Genomic DNA, 17165 nt, shown 5'->3' with positions numbered 1-17165 from the left:
GTCTCCTTAGACCTGCACCACCTCAGAAGAAAAGAACGGAGCAGCTTGGAGCTGCTCTGCACTGCTTGGGGAACAGGGTTTGAATCCAGCATAACCGCCTGGTCCCAGCACTGCCTTCTGCTCTGTGCCCGCCAGCCCCTGGGAACGCCCTCCATCTGCCCTCCCCCCACCCCGGAATGCCTCCCTCTCGCTTCCTCCCCACCCTCCCTAGACCCCTGTGTCAGCTAAGCTCGGCCAACACAACCTTCCGTTTCCCAGGCTGGCACTGAGGCTGGCTGCAGCTTCTGTGGGCCAGCATGTGTCCCTGTGCTAGCCCAGTCAACACACAAGAAGATGCAAAGGTACTTTATGACATGTTTGTGACCCTCCTAAGGTTAGGATTGCTCCCTTTGTACATTGTAAGATATAGGATAAATGGGTCCCAGGATCTGTTAGAAAAGTAGATGTGCGTGTCTTGGGTGTTAAAAGATTTAAAACCACAGCACGTTATATTAAGGGTAGACTACAGGCATGCCCAGGTATCCACAGGGGATCCATTCTGGACCCCCCTGCCAATACTGGGGGTTTGTGGATGCTCCCCACACCCATTACACCATTTTTAAACACTTACTGGGGGGAAAAATCAAGTTGATTTTCACCCCAGTTAAGTATTTAAAGTGAGGTAATGGGTGCAGTGGAGCAACCCCCCACTCTCCGCACATCCATTCCAGCTGCTTTGTATATGCTGTTGCAGCCAGGATGGTTTGGGAAGACCAGTGAGGTCAACAGAAAGACCTCACTGCTGTTGCTTCCTTCCTGCTGGCTGCAAATGCAGCCTGTTTAAGCAAGAACATGTGCCTGGAAAGTTTTAAAACTAGTCTAATGGCTGCGCAGGGTTGCTCCCATCCCCTATGCCTTGCACTTATTACACCATTTTAAAGTTATCAGGGCAAAAATCGGCTTGCTTAAGCAAACCGATTTTTGCCCCAATAACTTTAAAAAATAATTTAATGGGTGCAGGGGAGAGGTGGGTCCCCACATCTGTGGATACCTGAAACCGTGGATATGGAGGCCCCTGTACACTATTGGGAAGGAAACACACACACTGAAAGTTTGAATAAGAGCTCATGAGCTTCACAGACAAGCTTAAAACAGCCAAGATGCTTTTAACTTAACTATATAGTGCAATTCAAAGCATTTAGGAAAACAGCATGCTAGGACAAAAAAAAAACTTGATATTCAAACTTTTAATTGGAAAAAAAGAGTACTGTAGTTTCAAAAAACAGAGTAAATGAAATACTAGGAGAAAAGCCTGAAACAGAACAAAGGGAAATGAGATGACAATTGTTCAGTCAGACATGAGCACAAAATCTGGCCCATGGGCCAAATGTGGCCCCCAGAAGCAATTTCTCCAGACCCCGTTATAATTGGGCTCCCCCAGCATGGTAACTGGGCTCTCTATCTTGAAATTATAAACAGGATTTGCACATTTTCTCTTCTGTCATTTGCCGCTAATAAGTTTCTAAGCGAGAACACGAGTGCTTATTTCTGCCCATCATGTGCTTAATAATGTTACTTCCTGTATAAATGATGTCACTTCCGGCACGCAGCAGGCACTATTTAGCCCACGATATAAAACAGGTTTGACATCCCCCCTGGGCTACAAACTCACTGGAATTTACTTAAATGTAGGACAGGGGTGCTCAATAGGTGGATCGCGATCTACCGGTAGATCGCGAGGCAAAATGAGTAGATCACGGAGCCCTGTCTCTCCAAACTGTTAATATGTCAGTTTTGTCTAGTGACTAGACGAAACTGACATATTTAGCTGACACTAAACTGAAACTGACACTTTAGCTGCTCTTCAGGCAAGCAGCAACAAAACTGACAAAACAGACTAGACTCTAGTCAGTTTCATCAGTTTCATGGCATGCGGAAGAGCAGGAGCTAAAGTGGGCGGGCGGGCGGGAGGGGGAGCTGGGCTGCACTAGACTGAGGCGCTTCCTGCACTAGACTGAGGCGTAGCGGAAGGGGGAGGGGCGGGAGTTCGAGATGGAGTCGCTCTGATGGTGGTTGCCGTGGGAGGCCCCGAGTGACCCTCCCCTTCCCTTCCAGTCAGGTCCGGCCCAACCCAGCCCAGCCATGCCCGGCCCAGCCGCCCCTGTAGGAGCCCAGAGGTAAGTGCTGCGGCCGCTGCCGCTCTTGGTCGGGGCTGACAGGTGAGACGACCCCCCTGGCCCCCCCTGCCGCTGCAGGAGGAGGGCCAGTGGGAGCAGTGTCTCCCCCGCCTGCCGCCTGCACGCGCAGCCCCTCTCCATGGAAACGGGGAAGCCCCCCGCCCTTCCAAGGAGGACCTGCGATGCCTCCCTCTCCCTGCTGGTCTCAGGGCGCAGCCACAAAGAGTTTGGGGGGGCGGGGAGTGGGGAGCTCCTCCCCCCCGTAGTGCAGCAAGGCTGGGCATGTGCCTCTTGGGGGGACCTGTGGCTGCCCCCAGTATGTGGGGTGGGGAGAGAGGAGAGGCCTCCCATGTGCTTCCTGAAGCATCTGGTGGGCCACTGTGGGGCACAGGAAGCTGGACTTGGTGGGCCTCCTCTGACCTGGTCCAGCAGGGGCTCCATACATCAAAGGGGGTGTCTGTCAGACGCTTCCTTTCCCCCCTGGTAGATCTCCGGGCCTTGCTGGGTTTCAAAGTAGCTCTCGAGCCAAAAAAAGTGTGAGCACCCCTGATGTAGGAGAATCATAATAGCTGGGGTCTTTTTATAATGTATAAATATATACAGTGCCATCAGAGTGCATAGCACTTTACAGTAACAAAGTAGCAGGTCCATTGCCCAAGAGCTGACAACCTACAAAACATCAGAGGGACAAGTAACAGAAGGAGAAGAGGAAAATCAAGACAAAAATAAAAGGAGAAAAAAAGGATCATGTGGAGCAGTGACCCATACAGAGGCTTTGTTTCTTTCAGTGATGAAGGCCAAGGTGTTAAGCCAGTGACTTCACAGAAGGGATAGGGTTCGAACAGAGGGAGCCTCACATAAGCGTTTTGGAAGGCAGTTCCATGTATAGGGGAAAGCAAGGGCGGGGGACGCCAGCATCACTGAAAGAATGAGAATAAATTCAGACACCTGAGAGTGGGGGTGCAGAAGGAGGAGCAAATGTCATGGGCAACAATGCAAAGGTGAAAAGATAAGGCAAGCTATTCTGGAAGAGCAAAAACTTTGTTCCAGATATGTGAGCAGTTATTGTGGAGGTTTAAGGAGGGGTGTTAAATGCTGTGAGCAACAGGAAAGATGAATGACTGGAGCACCAGAGTGCTGGCAGCAGATGAGAGATGTGACAATGGGAGCCCAGAGAAGAAAAGGCTGCAATAATCAGGGATTCTGCCTGATGCAGAAGGTTTGCTACTGGAAAAAAAAAAAGGAAGCAGCAACATGACTTGACAATGAACTGAACATTTATTCTGAACACTGAAATCCTCACTTTTATATTCCCTCGAAAAACATCCAGAGCAGTTTAGAACAACTCATTAAACTCAAAAATGCAGTAAAAGAACACTAAAATACTATGGAGAATATGGGAGCAAAGGAGACAGAGGAGTCAACAATAAAAGTCAAGGCCATCAATAGGATGGCTAGTGATGCTGTCAGCAGACATGTAGAATACACAAACAGGTAATTCAACACACACTGATTACTACAGAGGTCTTGAAGAGCAATTTTGGTCATTATGCCCATGAGATGAGAGCACCACTGATGCTTGAAACAGATGAGATTTTTTTTTTTAACTTCTCACCCCAAATGCACAAAGCTAACCATGGAACAAGAGTTTGCATACTCCCCTGGTAGGGAGAAGTGAAAAATTCATTTCAGGTTTTAACTATGCAATCCCATGCATGCCAACTCAGAAATAAGCCCGACTGAATTCAATGGGTGTTACTCCCAGATAAGACTGTATAGGATTGCAGCATGACACAATGCAGAAAAGTGAAAAACAAAAGTATACACACTTCCTGTTCCCATCATATTAGTGTAATGCTCAAAGCCACTTTGAGCCTGCCCCAGAAAAGCATCAGTTCAGGCCAGATCAAGAGAAACAAAGATAGATGCAATGAATATCTTTGGGAATTCCAAAGCAACCTTAAAGTGAAAGAGGGAAGGATTTCCTGAGGCAGCTAGGAACATATCTATGTTTTCTTAAACTGAACATCACATGAAAAGATAATGATGCATGGAGAAGACTACACATGGGCCCCAATTCCTGGTATACAACCAGTATCTAGGAAAGTAACTACAGGTGTGTGCCACTTAACGACAGGGATACATTCTCCCATCCCTGCTGTTATGCAATTATGTTGTTAGGTAAACATTCAGCCCAATCTAGTCCCTTTGTTGTGGAAACAGATACTTCCTGACAGACACTAGCTGACTGCACAGGCTACTAGAGATAGATTGCCTTTTCTTTGCATTAAGAGCCTTTTTGTTGTATAAACAGTGTGTCACAAGCTATAGGAGACCAGACCGCCTCATTAACAGCCTCTTTGTTGTGCTTTGACCACTGTTGTATATGCGGTCTGTCATTAAGCAGAGGGTCATTAAGCAGCGCACACCTGTATATTGATGGCGATCCCTGTAGAACAATATGACATCTTACTTATTAAATGTTTTCCACTATCTCAGACACTTTTTTCCAGGGAGAAAAAAAAATCTATACCCTTCTATTGGAGATGGAAAGATCTCAGCCTTCCTAATCCAGAATTATGGTATACTAAGATGTGGGCCATAATAATGATTGAAAAGTTATCCTATCAACTGTGACTCTTAGAAAAAAAGCAGACAAAGGGCAGGTATTTGGATATATGGATGCAGTTTCTGACTTATGAAAAAAAATAAGACGAAATAGCAAACCTGAATCCTTAAGCAGCTTTTCAGAATATTAATACAGACAAAAATGTAAGACATTCTGTACACCCAGTACGATTTTATGACAAAAAGCCAGAATGCTTATTTTTTTCCCTTTTTCCTTTCTGTTCTGTATAAAATTTCAATACATTACAGTTGAACAATACAACATCTAATGTCAACTCTTTACTTCCCCTTTCTCCTCTCCCTCCCCCAACGATTAAATAGTCAGTGAAAGAATCAAAGGGTACTTTCTGACTGCGCAAAGCCAACCAAGAAAACAGTTCCCTTGACACAGCTGCATGCTACAAACTTCAGAATCCTAAGAAACCTGAAGTGGTTTCTTAATTGGCTTCAACAAATCACTCTATTTACCAAAGAATGACTGCTCAGGGCATGTTAAGGAAACCTGTGCAACAAGGAACAAATGCTTTTAGGTGTCCTATAATCAGCCTACTAACAAAGAGCATAGCCAGCTGATGGAATTAACATAAACATGACAATATACAAGTTGTCAGCACAAAGCCAAAATCTCAACTTCAGTTTTCTACCATATTTCCATCAAAAGACTACTGCCTTGGTCATGCTCACATGGCAAGAAATCATTCCCTGAGAAGTTTCATCTTAGCTCACCCTACTACAATTTCACCTGTTTGAGATCATCATTGCGCCAACTCACAAGAATATTTAGTGAATGATAGGTTGCTCCCAGGCATTTTTCTCACCAAATTTCAGTTTGCATGTGATGAAAAGGTTAGATCAGGTGTGTCAAGCATAAGGCCTGTGGGAGCAATATGGCCCACAGAATCTAATAAATTCAACTTGCATGATAATTGGTTTCTCCTACCACCACCAACATCTGATTTCGGTTGCTGAGCTTCAAAGCGATGCACCAGCAGACGTGGCACTGCGGAAAGGGCAGTGTTGGCTCCAAGCAATGAAATCTGAGCAGTTAATGCTTTGCCAGGCTACTTGTGTAATAAATTCCAGAGAGATAACTGTGCTGTTCTTGCTGCAACAGACCAACACTCACAGACTAAACCAGAGGTGTCAAACTCATTTCATACAAAGGGCCGAATAGCATTCATGATGCCTGGTGACAGCTGGAAGTGATATCATTAGGCAGGAAGTGATGTCATTAAACAGGTCATAATAAAAAATAAGCACTTTTTCCTCACTTAAGAACTCATTAGTTGCAAATGAAAGAAGAGAAAATATGCAAATCTTGATCATATTTCAAGATATGGGAGAGCCCAATTTTCAGATGGGCTGCCCTTTCAGCAGTAGCTCCTTAGCACTGCTCAGCAGCTGAGAGCCTGCGGGCCGAATAAAAAGCTTCCACGGGCTGCATCCGGTCCCCGGGCCTTATGTTTGACACCCCTGGACTAAACCATTTATCTCTGCTTAACTTTTGCATCAAGTGAACTGTAGCCCATAAAAGCTTGTGCTGAAATAATTTTGTCAGTTTGAAGGTGCCACCAGACTATGTTAGTTTTTAAGTAATGAAGACTCACGTATTGTCTGTTCAACCCTAGTGCCAAACCATGATTGATGACACATGAACAAGCGCTGTAGTTGCAAGTGCCCTCTTCCTGCTTCACTTGATTAGAAATGTCTAGGTTTTCAGCAAATCAATGGTTTAATGAATTTGAAGCAGCAAACTATAAGCCCTACAAACCTGCATTAGAAACCAGTATATGATTCTGGTTGTAGGGCTTTCTCAAACAATAGTTTGCAGGTTCTGGTATAGATGGCCAACTATGGCTTGACCAAAACCTGAAAGTTCCTAATCAAAAGGAAGCAGAGGGGAGTATGGGGCTTGACCCTGCAACATCAAACCATAGCTTAACGTTACAGATGAATAAACCTATACGACATGGAAGAAACAGTTTCTGAGTTGAGGAACCAGGAAAGGAATCAGTAAGTTATGTGCAACAGGATGTCTAGTGGAAACAGACCATTTCTACTTTTCAGTGACATATTAGCTTCTCTCCATGCCCATGAGAACTGTAACAATATTTTAGAATTTTCAGGGGATCAGATTCTAGTGGGGAAGCAAGACATGAATGCTTCCTAGCTGAATTCTAAGAATGGATGAATACTTTCAAGAATTCATATTACTTCTCTCTTTGTCTTTACTCACTTCTTTTCATTAGTTCCAACCGAAGTGCTGAATTTTATCAGTTCACTCCCCCCACCTCAAACCCAAGCATTGTCCTTTTTGCCTTACTGCTTCCCTTGCAAGTGCTCCAGGCACTGTCCTTTCTTCCCCAAAGGCTTCCCTGACAAACCAAAGAAGCCCTTCATCAGTCAAGGGCCCCCAATTCTGATGCTTTACTAAAAGCCCAGAAAAATTCAACATTTTGTAGTCAGAAAACTGAAATTGCTACAGCTTCAAAATGTTATGTCTATCCAAAGTTGAATTTTAGAGCTTTTGGGAGGTTTTGGATTGAAACCTTTTGGGAGGTTTTGGATTGAACAAACAAGTATCTGATTGGTGCAGGAAATCTTCAAGAAGGTGACCCAAGACAAAGAACTGTGCAAATCCTCTGGTGTACTTAGTATGCTTCATTCACAAGCCTACATCTTAATCAGAAGAAACTCTCTGTGCACATCTTTGTACACAGAGAATCACACTCGAATGTTTACACAGCTGCAATAATGATTGCAAGGTGAGCCCCAGTACTTAGTCTTTCATTTCTAAGCTAGACCTGATGCATCGGCTCTTGCAGATGCATAAGGGGAATGCTCTGTTGAAAACTGACAAGCAAAGAAATGTAGATGTCATGTGCATGCTCTGAATTCACCAGGCATTAATTTAAAATTCTAGCATCTCTTGCTCTGCAAATCATTCAACATATCAAAACTCCTTGGCAGGGGCTCTCTAATTTAAACATGGGAAGGCTGTGGGAAAAAAGTACAGTACGTATTTCTGTCATACTACTTGTGAATCTTGCATTTTCAACTGAACTTTTTTGTATTAATTATGCAGAGGGCCCACATGGTATTGTGGAGAAGGAAGGAAAAGAGTGGTCACTTCTAGTGAACTCCTGTCGCTTCACCATGTGCCTGAAAAATTTAGATGATTTTTAAAACAAAAATTCTGCCAATATGAACTGGTGGGTGGTGGGACACATGTTCAGACTTAAATTCTGAAGAGTAGCCTAGGATTAATGGCACTTGAAGTTCTGTATACATAAGCTTCTGGAATACTGATATTCTGCTAATTTACATTGCTTTCCTATAAAGTATACCAAATGGAGATCAGTGCACAATTAGAGGCTCTAAGTTAGCTTTCAAACAAAACTACTAGGAATATTTGCTATTCCCCAAGTAAAAGTAGTATTATTCCAGCTTGCCCCAATGTCACAAATTGAAACTGATTTCCAGAAGGGGGAAGGGATTTGAATAGGGCACAATTCAGTGGTTCTGACCACACTATAAAACTTACATTTTATCAAATGTATGAATTTCACTTCAGCTGGAAGTCCTCACAACAGTGTTCAATAAAAACAGTCTATAAAGATATTTTTAAATCCCAAAAGCAAAATACCTCTCTAGAAAGAGATTAAATTCATATATCATGATCCAAGAAATGTTTTGGAAATCAAGACCAGATGGAATCAGCTACAGGAGGCAGCAACCTGGCTGGTCTCCATGGAGAGGGAATTCCAAAATGTGGGGAAAAGGCCTGCTCTATGACCATTGCCCATTCTCATATACACGAGATGCTCACTGAACTCATATGCTCATTGAGCTCGGGTAACTGCCCATGATACCCTAGCATAGCATATGTGCCGAAAGTTCTGTATAAACAAGCTTCTGGAACGCTGACATTCTGCTAGTTTTAACCATTCAAAATGTCTTTCTCCAAACATTTAGAAGTTTTAGAGATGGAATTTTTAGAGATGGAGTGAATTTTTGTTTGTTTGTTTTAATGGACAGTGCTTCCCCCCAGTGAATGAAAAGGGATGCTGATAGCATCAAAGAAGCTAACAGCAACTAGGGAAAAGAGTTTAGGGAATGCCTGCAGCAAGGGTTGAGAACTTTTACAAAGCACATGGTCATTCCCAGATTGAGGGGAGCTGCTTCACCAGGCCTGAAGGCATTATATTGTACTCATCTGAGCTGTTGTTGTCCAAGTCAAACATAAGTTGCAAATCTGTTAATCAGACTGGAGCATCCTAGTGAGCCCTGGAAACATCTGACCATCTTACCTAGAGAAGTGGCATGGCTGCCACCCAAATATTTTCATTTCAAATAGAAAGGAAGGTAAAACCCTGTGCAAACATCCTGGTACCCAGGATTACAACTGCTGCTTTGCACTGAGTCTTGTATACCAACTTTGTGGAAGGAGGGACAATTTTGTTCTCAGTACTAGGCAAACTGTCACAATTAAGTACGTTAATTAAAGGGCATGCGCTGTATGCTCAGTGCCAACATCTTTTCCCTAGGCTGAGCTGCTGCCAAAGGCAATGTATCCTTACGCCATACATCCTGAAGGAAATTCTGGCCAAGGGATGGGTGGGTGTGGGGTGCGCGCACATGTCCTGGAAGTCTTAGCAGGCAGGATGCAGGCCACTCGCTACATGTTTCCTACACTTCAAAACCCTCAGAAAATCACAAGCTGTGGAATTCAAAGCTCTTTTAACTTGTGGGGAAAAATGGAATTCCAGTGATCGCACCCACAACTATTTTCCAAACAACACACTACAAGGTAAAAGTAGTAGTGGAAAGGGGACCGTAATAGTACATTTTGCCACCAGATGGATGCCAATGCTATACAATAAATAAGCACAGCACAACTGGGATTAATGGAGAGGACATTAATGGAAGACATGATTGAGACATACAAAATTATGCACGAGAAGGATAAAGTGGATAGAGAGAAGCTCTTTAGACTCTCAGATAACACCAGAACCAGGAGACATCCAATAAAATTAAGTGTTGGGAGTGATAGGACAGACAAAAGAAAATATTTATTTCCTCAGTGTGTGGTTGGTCTGTGGAACTCCTTGCCACAAGATGTGGTGATGGCATCTGGCCTAGATGCATTAAAAAGGGAATTGGACCCGTTTCTGGAGGAAAAATCCATTTTGGGTTATAAGCCATGATGTGTATGTGCAACCTCCTGATTTTAGAAGTGGGATATGTCAGAATGCCAGATGCAAGGGAGGGCACCAGGATGCAGGTCTCTTGTTATCTGGTGTGCTCCCTGGGGCATTTGGTGGGCCGCTGTGGGATACAGGAAGTTGGACTAGATGGGCCTATGGCCTGATCCAGCCATCTTGATGATGATATCCAATAACAACTCGGGCAACTTCTTGTTCCCCAACCTGGAAGTAAATTGTTAGCTATAAGAAACGAATACAGCCACTCTCAAAAAAGGCAGAGCTGTAATCACTGCAGGGATAGCAGAAGGCAGCAGCCACAGCACAGCATGCCTGCCAGCCTTGCCAACACACACATGCTAGAGTTTTGTTGTTTTTTTTTCCAAAAAGCTTGCTATAGTGTGACATGAGAAGTAAAGCTAAAGGAGGTCTCTGCTGAACACAGCTGCCAAACAAACCATTTCTTGTCAATATTTGTCAAACAAACTGAGCCAGCATGGTAAATACCCCGGCATCTGTGCCATTTGTTGCTTCAGCCTTGAGAACTACCAAAGAGTTACGGGGTGGTTCTGCAATGGGAGGATTTTTCAAGGAATTCTGGAACAGCTGTCTGGTCCAGAGCCCCTACAAAACACTGTTGCTTTGGAGCCAACAACAGAAGACACTGCAAGATCCCTTCATACTTTGCACCCAAGGTGGTTAACTGTAAGTAGAATGAAGAAACTGCATCCCAGAAAATCTTTCAATGTAAAAAATTCATAACCCGAAGATCTACAAATGCAGCTTTCCACTGGAGTGTGTCTGGAAAAAAGCCAAAAAAGGAAAGAAACCAATCCAAAACCCAGTAGATGCCCAATCATTTTAGATTTGCAATTCAGTTCCCCCATAACCCTCCAGGATTTGCCTTTGCTTGACACACAGTTTCAAGTTTTAGCCAAGATTGCAGTTTCTGCTAGCATACCTTCACGCAAGGCACTCAGGGAAAGCAGGAAGCTCACAACTGTGTCTCAGAAAAGCATCACGGTTTCCCTGAAAATCTACCTCCACCCCTCTAAAGGTTTGATTCTGAAAGTTACATGCGGGAACGTGAAGCAGTGATTGCTCCAGGGCATCCAGTGACATTTAGTTAGTGGCACAACATTGTAAGACACTACACAGAACTGAAAAGGAATGCAGCCCCTGCCAACATCTGAAATCAACAAGACAAAGGTGAAGGAGAGGACAGGACCTGATAACAGCTCAGTGAAGGTTGATGTGGGACATGGGCTGAGTGGCAGTGGACATGAAGAAGGCGGTTTCAAGAAGCAATTTTAAGTGTATTGGCAATGTTCATTTGAACAGTTGCTTCCTTTTAAGAAACCTCTGATGTGCTTGAAATCCTGAATTACTTCATCCAAGGAAAGAGAAAAGAATCAGAGAGAGGGAACTGTTCTCTGAACTTTGTTCACAGGTACATGCCTGGTGCAGGGGGAGGCCATAGTCTACTTTTTCCAAAATGCCACTGTCCAAAGAAGGTATGGCTACTGCCACTAGCAAGTAGAGCAGGAAAAAAAGAACTCTGGGATATCATCACATGACTTGATTGAATATAATCCATTCTCCAGGTCAATTAGGAATGTCAACAGTGCAGAACCAAAGCATGCTGACTGCCTGTGCTCAAATGAACAGGGCTGTGCTGACTGCCTGTGCTCAAATGATGTTGTTCCAGACTCTGGAAGGCACTCAAAAATGGGCTTAGAGAACAGGACAAAAAAAACCAGCTGCAAACAAGTCGAAACCTGAGCCCAAGACCCAAGGTTCAAGTCCCGCTAGGTCAGATAGGCTATGAAACATTCAGGGCTATGTCTATATATTAGCAAGCATAATTCACAAATTGCTGGTGTTAGCTTTTAATGCTCTAGCTTGGGACTGGGGTATCAGGAAAATTGCCTCCTACCACATAAGGCTTTCCAATTCTCCGCCTTTGGAGATTAGGCAGGTGATGCCTGGGAAAGTAGACTTTTTCAGCAGTGGTGCCCTGTATGTAGAAGGCCCTTCCCAGGAGACTTGCCTGGAAGCATATCAGCATATCTTTGGCACCAAACAAAGACATTTTCATTTGCTCAGATTGTTCAGCATGAATTAATGTCTGATTTTGTACACTGCACCTTAGAACTTATTAGTTGAAACGAGGACTTACAACTTACTTACTTACTTACTAAAAAACTTACTTACTTACTAACAACTTACTTATGACCTACCTACTACCTACTTATTACCTACTTACCTACGTACCTACTACCTACCTACTTACCTACCTACCTACTGGATTTGTAATCCACCTTTCTCGCTGAGGGGCACCCAAGACAGCTTACAACATTTAAAAGTCATAAAATATATAAAATAAAATGATAAAATAGATAATAAAACAGCAGCAATAAATACAGCAGTAAAACAATTGTTAAAAACCAGTCATCATGCCCTCCATCAGGCAAAGGCCTTCTGAGATACAAAAGTCTTGAGGCCTCACCAGAAGGTTAATAAAGAGGAGGCTGTTCTCAACTCAAAGGGGAAGGAATTCCACAATACAGGTGCCACCAATGATAAGGCCCTATTTCTGGCCACCATCCCCCTAACCTCTCTTGATGAAGGCACAACCGACAGGGCCCCCTCTGATGACCAAAGAGGACGGGCCAGACTATATGGAAGAAGGCGGTCTCTCAAATACACTGGTCCCAAGTCATTCAGGGCTTTAAAGGTCAAAACCAGCACCCTGAATTGGGCCCAGAAATGAACTGGAAGCCAGTGCAGCGGCGTGACAGAGTCAAACTGCTGGCCTCCAGCAACCACATGAGCTGCCGCATTCTGCGCCAGCTGCAACTTCTGGGCCGTCTTCAAGGGCAGCCCCACGTAGAGTGCGTTGCAATATTCTAATCTTTATGCCACTATGGCATGGACCACCGCGGCCAGCTCCAACTGAGGCAGGTACAGCTGCAGCTGGCGCACCAGCTGAAGCTGGGCAAAGATGCTCCTGGCCACAGCCAACACCTGGGCATCCAGGAGCAGCTGTAAGTCCAGGATAACCCCCAAGCTATGAGCCTGCTCTTTCAGGGGGAGTGCAACCCCTTTCAAAGCAAGACAATAGTCCAGCACCGCTTTGTGGATTTCTGCACCAGGAGGACCTCTGTCTTGTCCGGATTTAATTCCAGCTTGTTCACCCTCATCCAGACCCCAACTGCCTCGAGAGACAGCCACCCTGGAGTCCAGTGCAAAGGAGAGATAGAGCTGAATGTCATCAGCATACCGATGGCACCCAACTCCAAATCCCCGGATAACCTCTTCCAGTGGTTTCATATAGATGTTAAATAATATGGGTGACAGTATAGAACCCTACAGCACCCCACACTCTAAAGGCCAAGGTGCCAAACAGGAGTCCCCTAGTACCACCACCTGGGACCTGTCAGCCAAGAAGGAGCAGAACCACCGCCAAACAGTGTCTCTAATCCCCAACTCAACCGTCAACCATCCCAGTAGAATACCATGGTTGATTTCCAACAAAAATGTTCACAAAGCGATTTACAGAAAAAAAAAATCAAACGGCTCCCTGTCCCAAAAGGGTTCACAATCTTAAAAAGATGCAAAAGAACACCAGCAGACAGCCATGAGAAAAGACACTGCTGGGTTGAGGAGGGCCAGTTACTCTCCCCCCGCTAAAAAGAGGAGCACCCACTTGAAAAAGTGCCTCTTATCCAGTTAGCAGCATTTTTAAAGAAAAAAATGATCAGCATTTCCAACACACATCAACACTAGCTACTAGACATTATGATTAATCTCACAGACTAAAACCCATAGGAAGCATCCAGAGTTAGGTTTACACAATAAGTGTGCATGTAACTAACTTTCCCTACCTCATTCCTCCCACCTCTAAGTGCCCCCCAAAAACTGCTGCTGAGGGTTGCGACACTATCAGCAGGGGCATGGATACAGGACTGGGGAAGCTGCAGGAGGAGGTGGAATAATAAGAAAGAACTACAGTTGTAGATCTAGATCAGGAGTCTTCAAACCCCGGCCCAGGGGCCAGATGAGGCCTGCGGAGAGCCTCTATCTGGCCCACGGCCAGCCTCTGATCTTGAGAACCTCTGGTCCAGTTGACCAACCACAACCAGAGTTGTGCTTGTGGGGTGGGGGAATGGGGGTCCATTTAAGTGTGTGCTTTATTTCTTGGGCTGTGTTGGTGCTTGGAGAAATTGTGGACATTCATTCATTCATCTCAGTCATTCATCCAAGTTCCATCTCTAATGTACTTATTTAAATTTTATATTTCTTTTTTTTTTTTCCGGCCCTCGACACTGTGCCAGATATTTGATGCGGCCCTTCGGCCGAAAAGTTTGGAGACCCCTGATCTAGATTACCGTCAAATGATTCTGTGTAGCAACACAGAACTCACAAGTCAGAGCTACTCACAAGACTGCTTGTGGATCAAAACAAATCCAGCTATTTAACTTTTCCAAGAATAACAGTTTTGCAACTCACAGAAGTGAAAAGTAGCATTGAGGCACTATTTTTAAAGCACCCTGCAGTGTCTTTATTAGAGACACTGGAGGTGCCAAATACATTATAAATTATATTCAAGTATTACCTAGAGGAGATTTAAAAATTCCTAATGGAAAGTTGGTTTCAGAAAGGAAATCAGAAAGGAGAATGATGTGAGAAACAAGACAAACTTGCTAGATAATACAAATTAGAAGATGAGAAATTGTCTATATCTACAGAAAGGTATCATGGACTAACTGGTTACCTCACCATGACTATCATCGAGTTGCATGTTAAAAATATATACCATGTGATAGAGTACAAACCTGCTCAGATTACATTTTTCCCCTGTGACCGAACTCAGGGAGAAATTAGAAGAATATTGGGTATTCACACCCCTACCTGTCTGTACACTCCTCCTCCCCAGAAGGAGGGAAAAAGGAACCACCAACCCAAATATCCTGTGTTCAATTCTTAGGATCTCCTGCAAGCATAAATCCACCAAAAAGAGGGTTATTTAAATCTTCCAGGATCAAGATCCCACATTCAGATAATCACAGATTTTATTCCTCAATTCAGTTATTCCCTCTATATCAAGAGAAAGAAGAGCACATAAACTAAGGGACCTGCTCCTAGCCTCTCTCCAAGTATAAATTGCAGGGGTGGGAGAAGTATATTTGAATGGAATCTAGGCAGCAAATGACACCTACACACAATTACAAATGTGGTAGCTGACAGATTTAATATCATGCAGAGCTGGTAGCAGAGTAAACAGGGACACAGAAGTCAATGGTATGGGGTGTACTAGCACTCCTGCAAAAAATGACACAGGACATCACGAGAATATAGGAGTGAGTGACTTTCCCTTCGACCTCCTCACCACACACAGCTTATAACAGCGGCAATGTTTATTTGTTCAACATGACAGTTCGGGTGGGACAGCGAATGGCAGCGCAACCACATACCCGCAATCTATCCACGATATAGTACCTCGGCCCTTCACCGCTTGGGCTACATCAGACAATAACTTGAGCGAATTTTCTGCAGCAGCCGCTGGAAGAAATAAAAGCATACATACAATAACCATCAATATCCAGACAATTTGGCAGCAATTTATTTGAAATCCCTATGTACCTGTGCAAAGTTTATACAATCACGCATACACATGCATACATTTTGCACAGGTACACAGGGAGAAGCGAGGAAAGGGTAAAAGCAGAAGCCTGTGGCCATCATGCGGGAGGACAAAGAGACAGGGCATAGCTGGGGTGAGGTGGAAGCGGGTATCTTGGGAAGATGGGGTGAGCAATCTCAAGTGCCACTCAAGAGGTGTAGGTGGCACAAGTGGACTCATCTCAGCTGGCTGCTTGCACACTGGCAGCTGGAAGTGGGAACCTCTGAGGGTGCTTTGCTTCCTCTGAGGACCTTATAGCTAAGTGGGGCTGGCAGGGAAGTCATAGACCAGCAGGCAACGGCTTACAGACCTGCACTGGTCTGCAGACCATATTTTGAATACACAGATCTTGAATAAAGATCCACCTCAGAATGGAATAAGCAACTGACAAAAACAGTTGGTCCCATGGATTTCAAAATAGGTTTGACACCTCATTGTGAGGAGAAGGGCCTAGCTGTTGAAAAAACACAGTACCAAGGCCCCTTGGATGCATGGAACTCTTGGGACCTTGGGCTATATACTCTGATTGGTTCAACTGAATGAGGCTCTTATTGCACCAAACTCTTATTGAATTTCCTCTCAATAAGAGCAATAAGGAGAAGCTACAATTCTATAATACTTGTCTTGGAAGTAAGTTCCATTGGACAGGCATAGGATTATGCTATAGACCAGGGGTGTCCAAACTTTTTGGCAGGAGGGCCACATCATCTCTCTGACACTACGTTGGGGGCCAGGAAAAAGAGAATTAATTTGAATTTAAAAATTGAATAAATTTACATAAATACTATATTAGAGATGGAACTTATAATGAAAGAAGGTCTTGCAATAGCTCAATGCCTATACAAGGTCTTGCATGAAGCAAGGCCGGTTTTTCCTTTACTACTGCTGCTGCTTTACAGAGGTGAAACGGCAAGCAGTGGAGGGAGCCATCAGCCCACAGCTCATGCAAGGGGCCAAACAGCCGCTGTCATGCTGACAGTAGTTACATTGGGCCAGCACGGGCTCCAGCAAGTCTCCAGAGGGCCAGAGGATCATTGGAGACTGGGGGCTCCCGTGGGCTGAATTGGGGGTCCCCAAGGGCCACAAATGGCCCCAGGTCAGGGTTTGAGCACCCCTGCTATAGACTATCCCACAATTGATCCACGCTGCTGAGCCATCTTTTGCTAGGTTTGTCCCACCCCCAGCAAATATCGCATTCCTCCCATCCTTTCCTTCTTTGATATACGCTCAGTCATGGGCAAAATTATCCACCGACAAGTGAGCCAGTTTCAGTTTCAGTTATGCTTCTGGAGAGCAACAGTGACAAAAATCAACAACTCTCAATTTAGAGAAATGGTTCCCAAGAAATGTACAATACGATATGTCGGTTTGAAAAGCTGGCACTTGAGACCAGTAAATATCTCCATTTCTAATACTGAGTTGCATGATATCTTGATGCAAAAAGTGAACAGGAGGTAGCAAGTGAAGATTTCTTTCAGCACAGTAACCAAT

The 17165-nt window shown here is 44.3% G+C and overlaps 1 protein-coding gene across 1 annotated transcript in view; it reads right to left on the bottom strand.

Annotated features, from left to right (window-relative positions):
- PDIA5 (protein disulfide isomerase family A member 5) overlaps positions 1 to 17165 on the bottom strand; it is a 188806-nt gene that overhangs the window by 124331 nt on the left and 47310 nt on the right. Inside the window, exon 3 of the mRNA XM_066633209.1 lies at positions 15466 to 15553. Within this exon, the coding sequence (XP_066489306.1) occupies positions 15466 to 15553 (88 nt within the window). The remainder of the gene's footprint in view (positions 1 to 15465; positions 15554 to 17165) is intronic.

Source organism: Tiliqua scincoides, chromosome 1 (assembly GCF_035046505.1).
Source record: "Tiliqua scincoides isolate rTilSci1 chromosome 1, rTilSci1.hap2, whole genome shotgun sequence".
In the NCBI taxonomy this organism is placed as follows: domain Eukaryota; kingdom Metazoa; phylum Chordata; class Lepidosauria; order Squamata; family Scincidae; genus Tiliqua; species Tiliqua scincoides.
The sequence above is the reverse complement of the archived record's forward strand: the minus strand, read 5'-3'. Positions and strand labels throughout refer to the sequence as shown.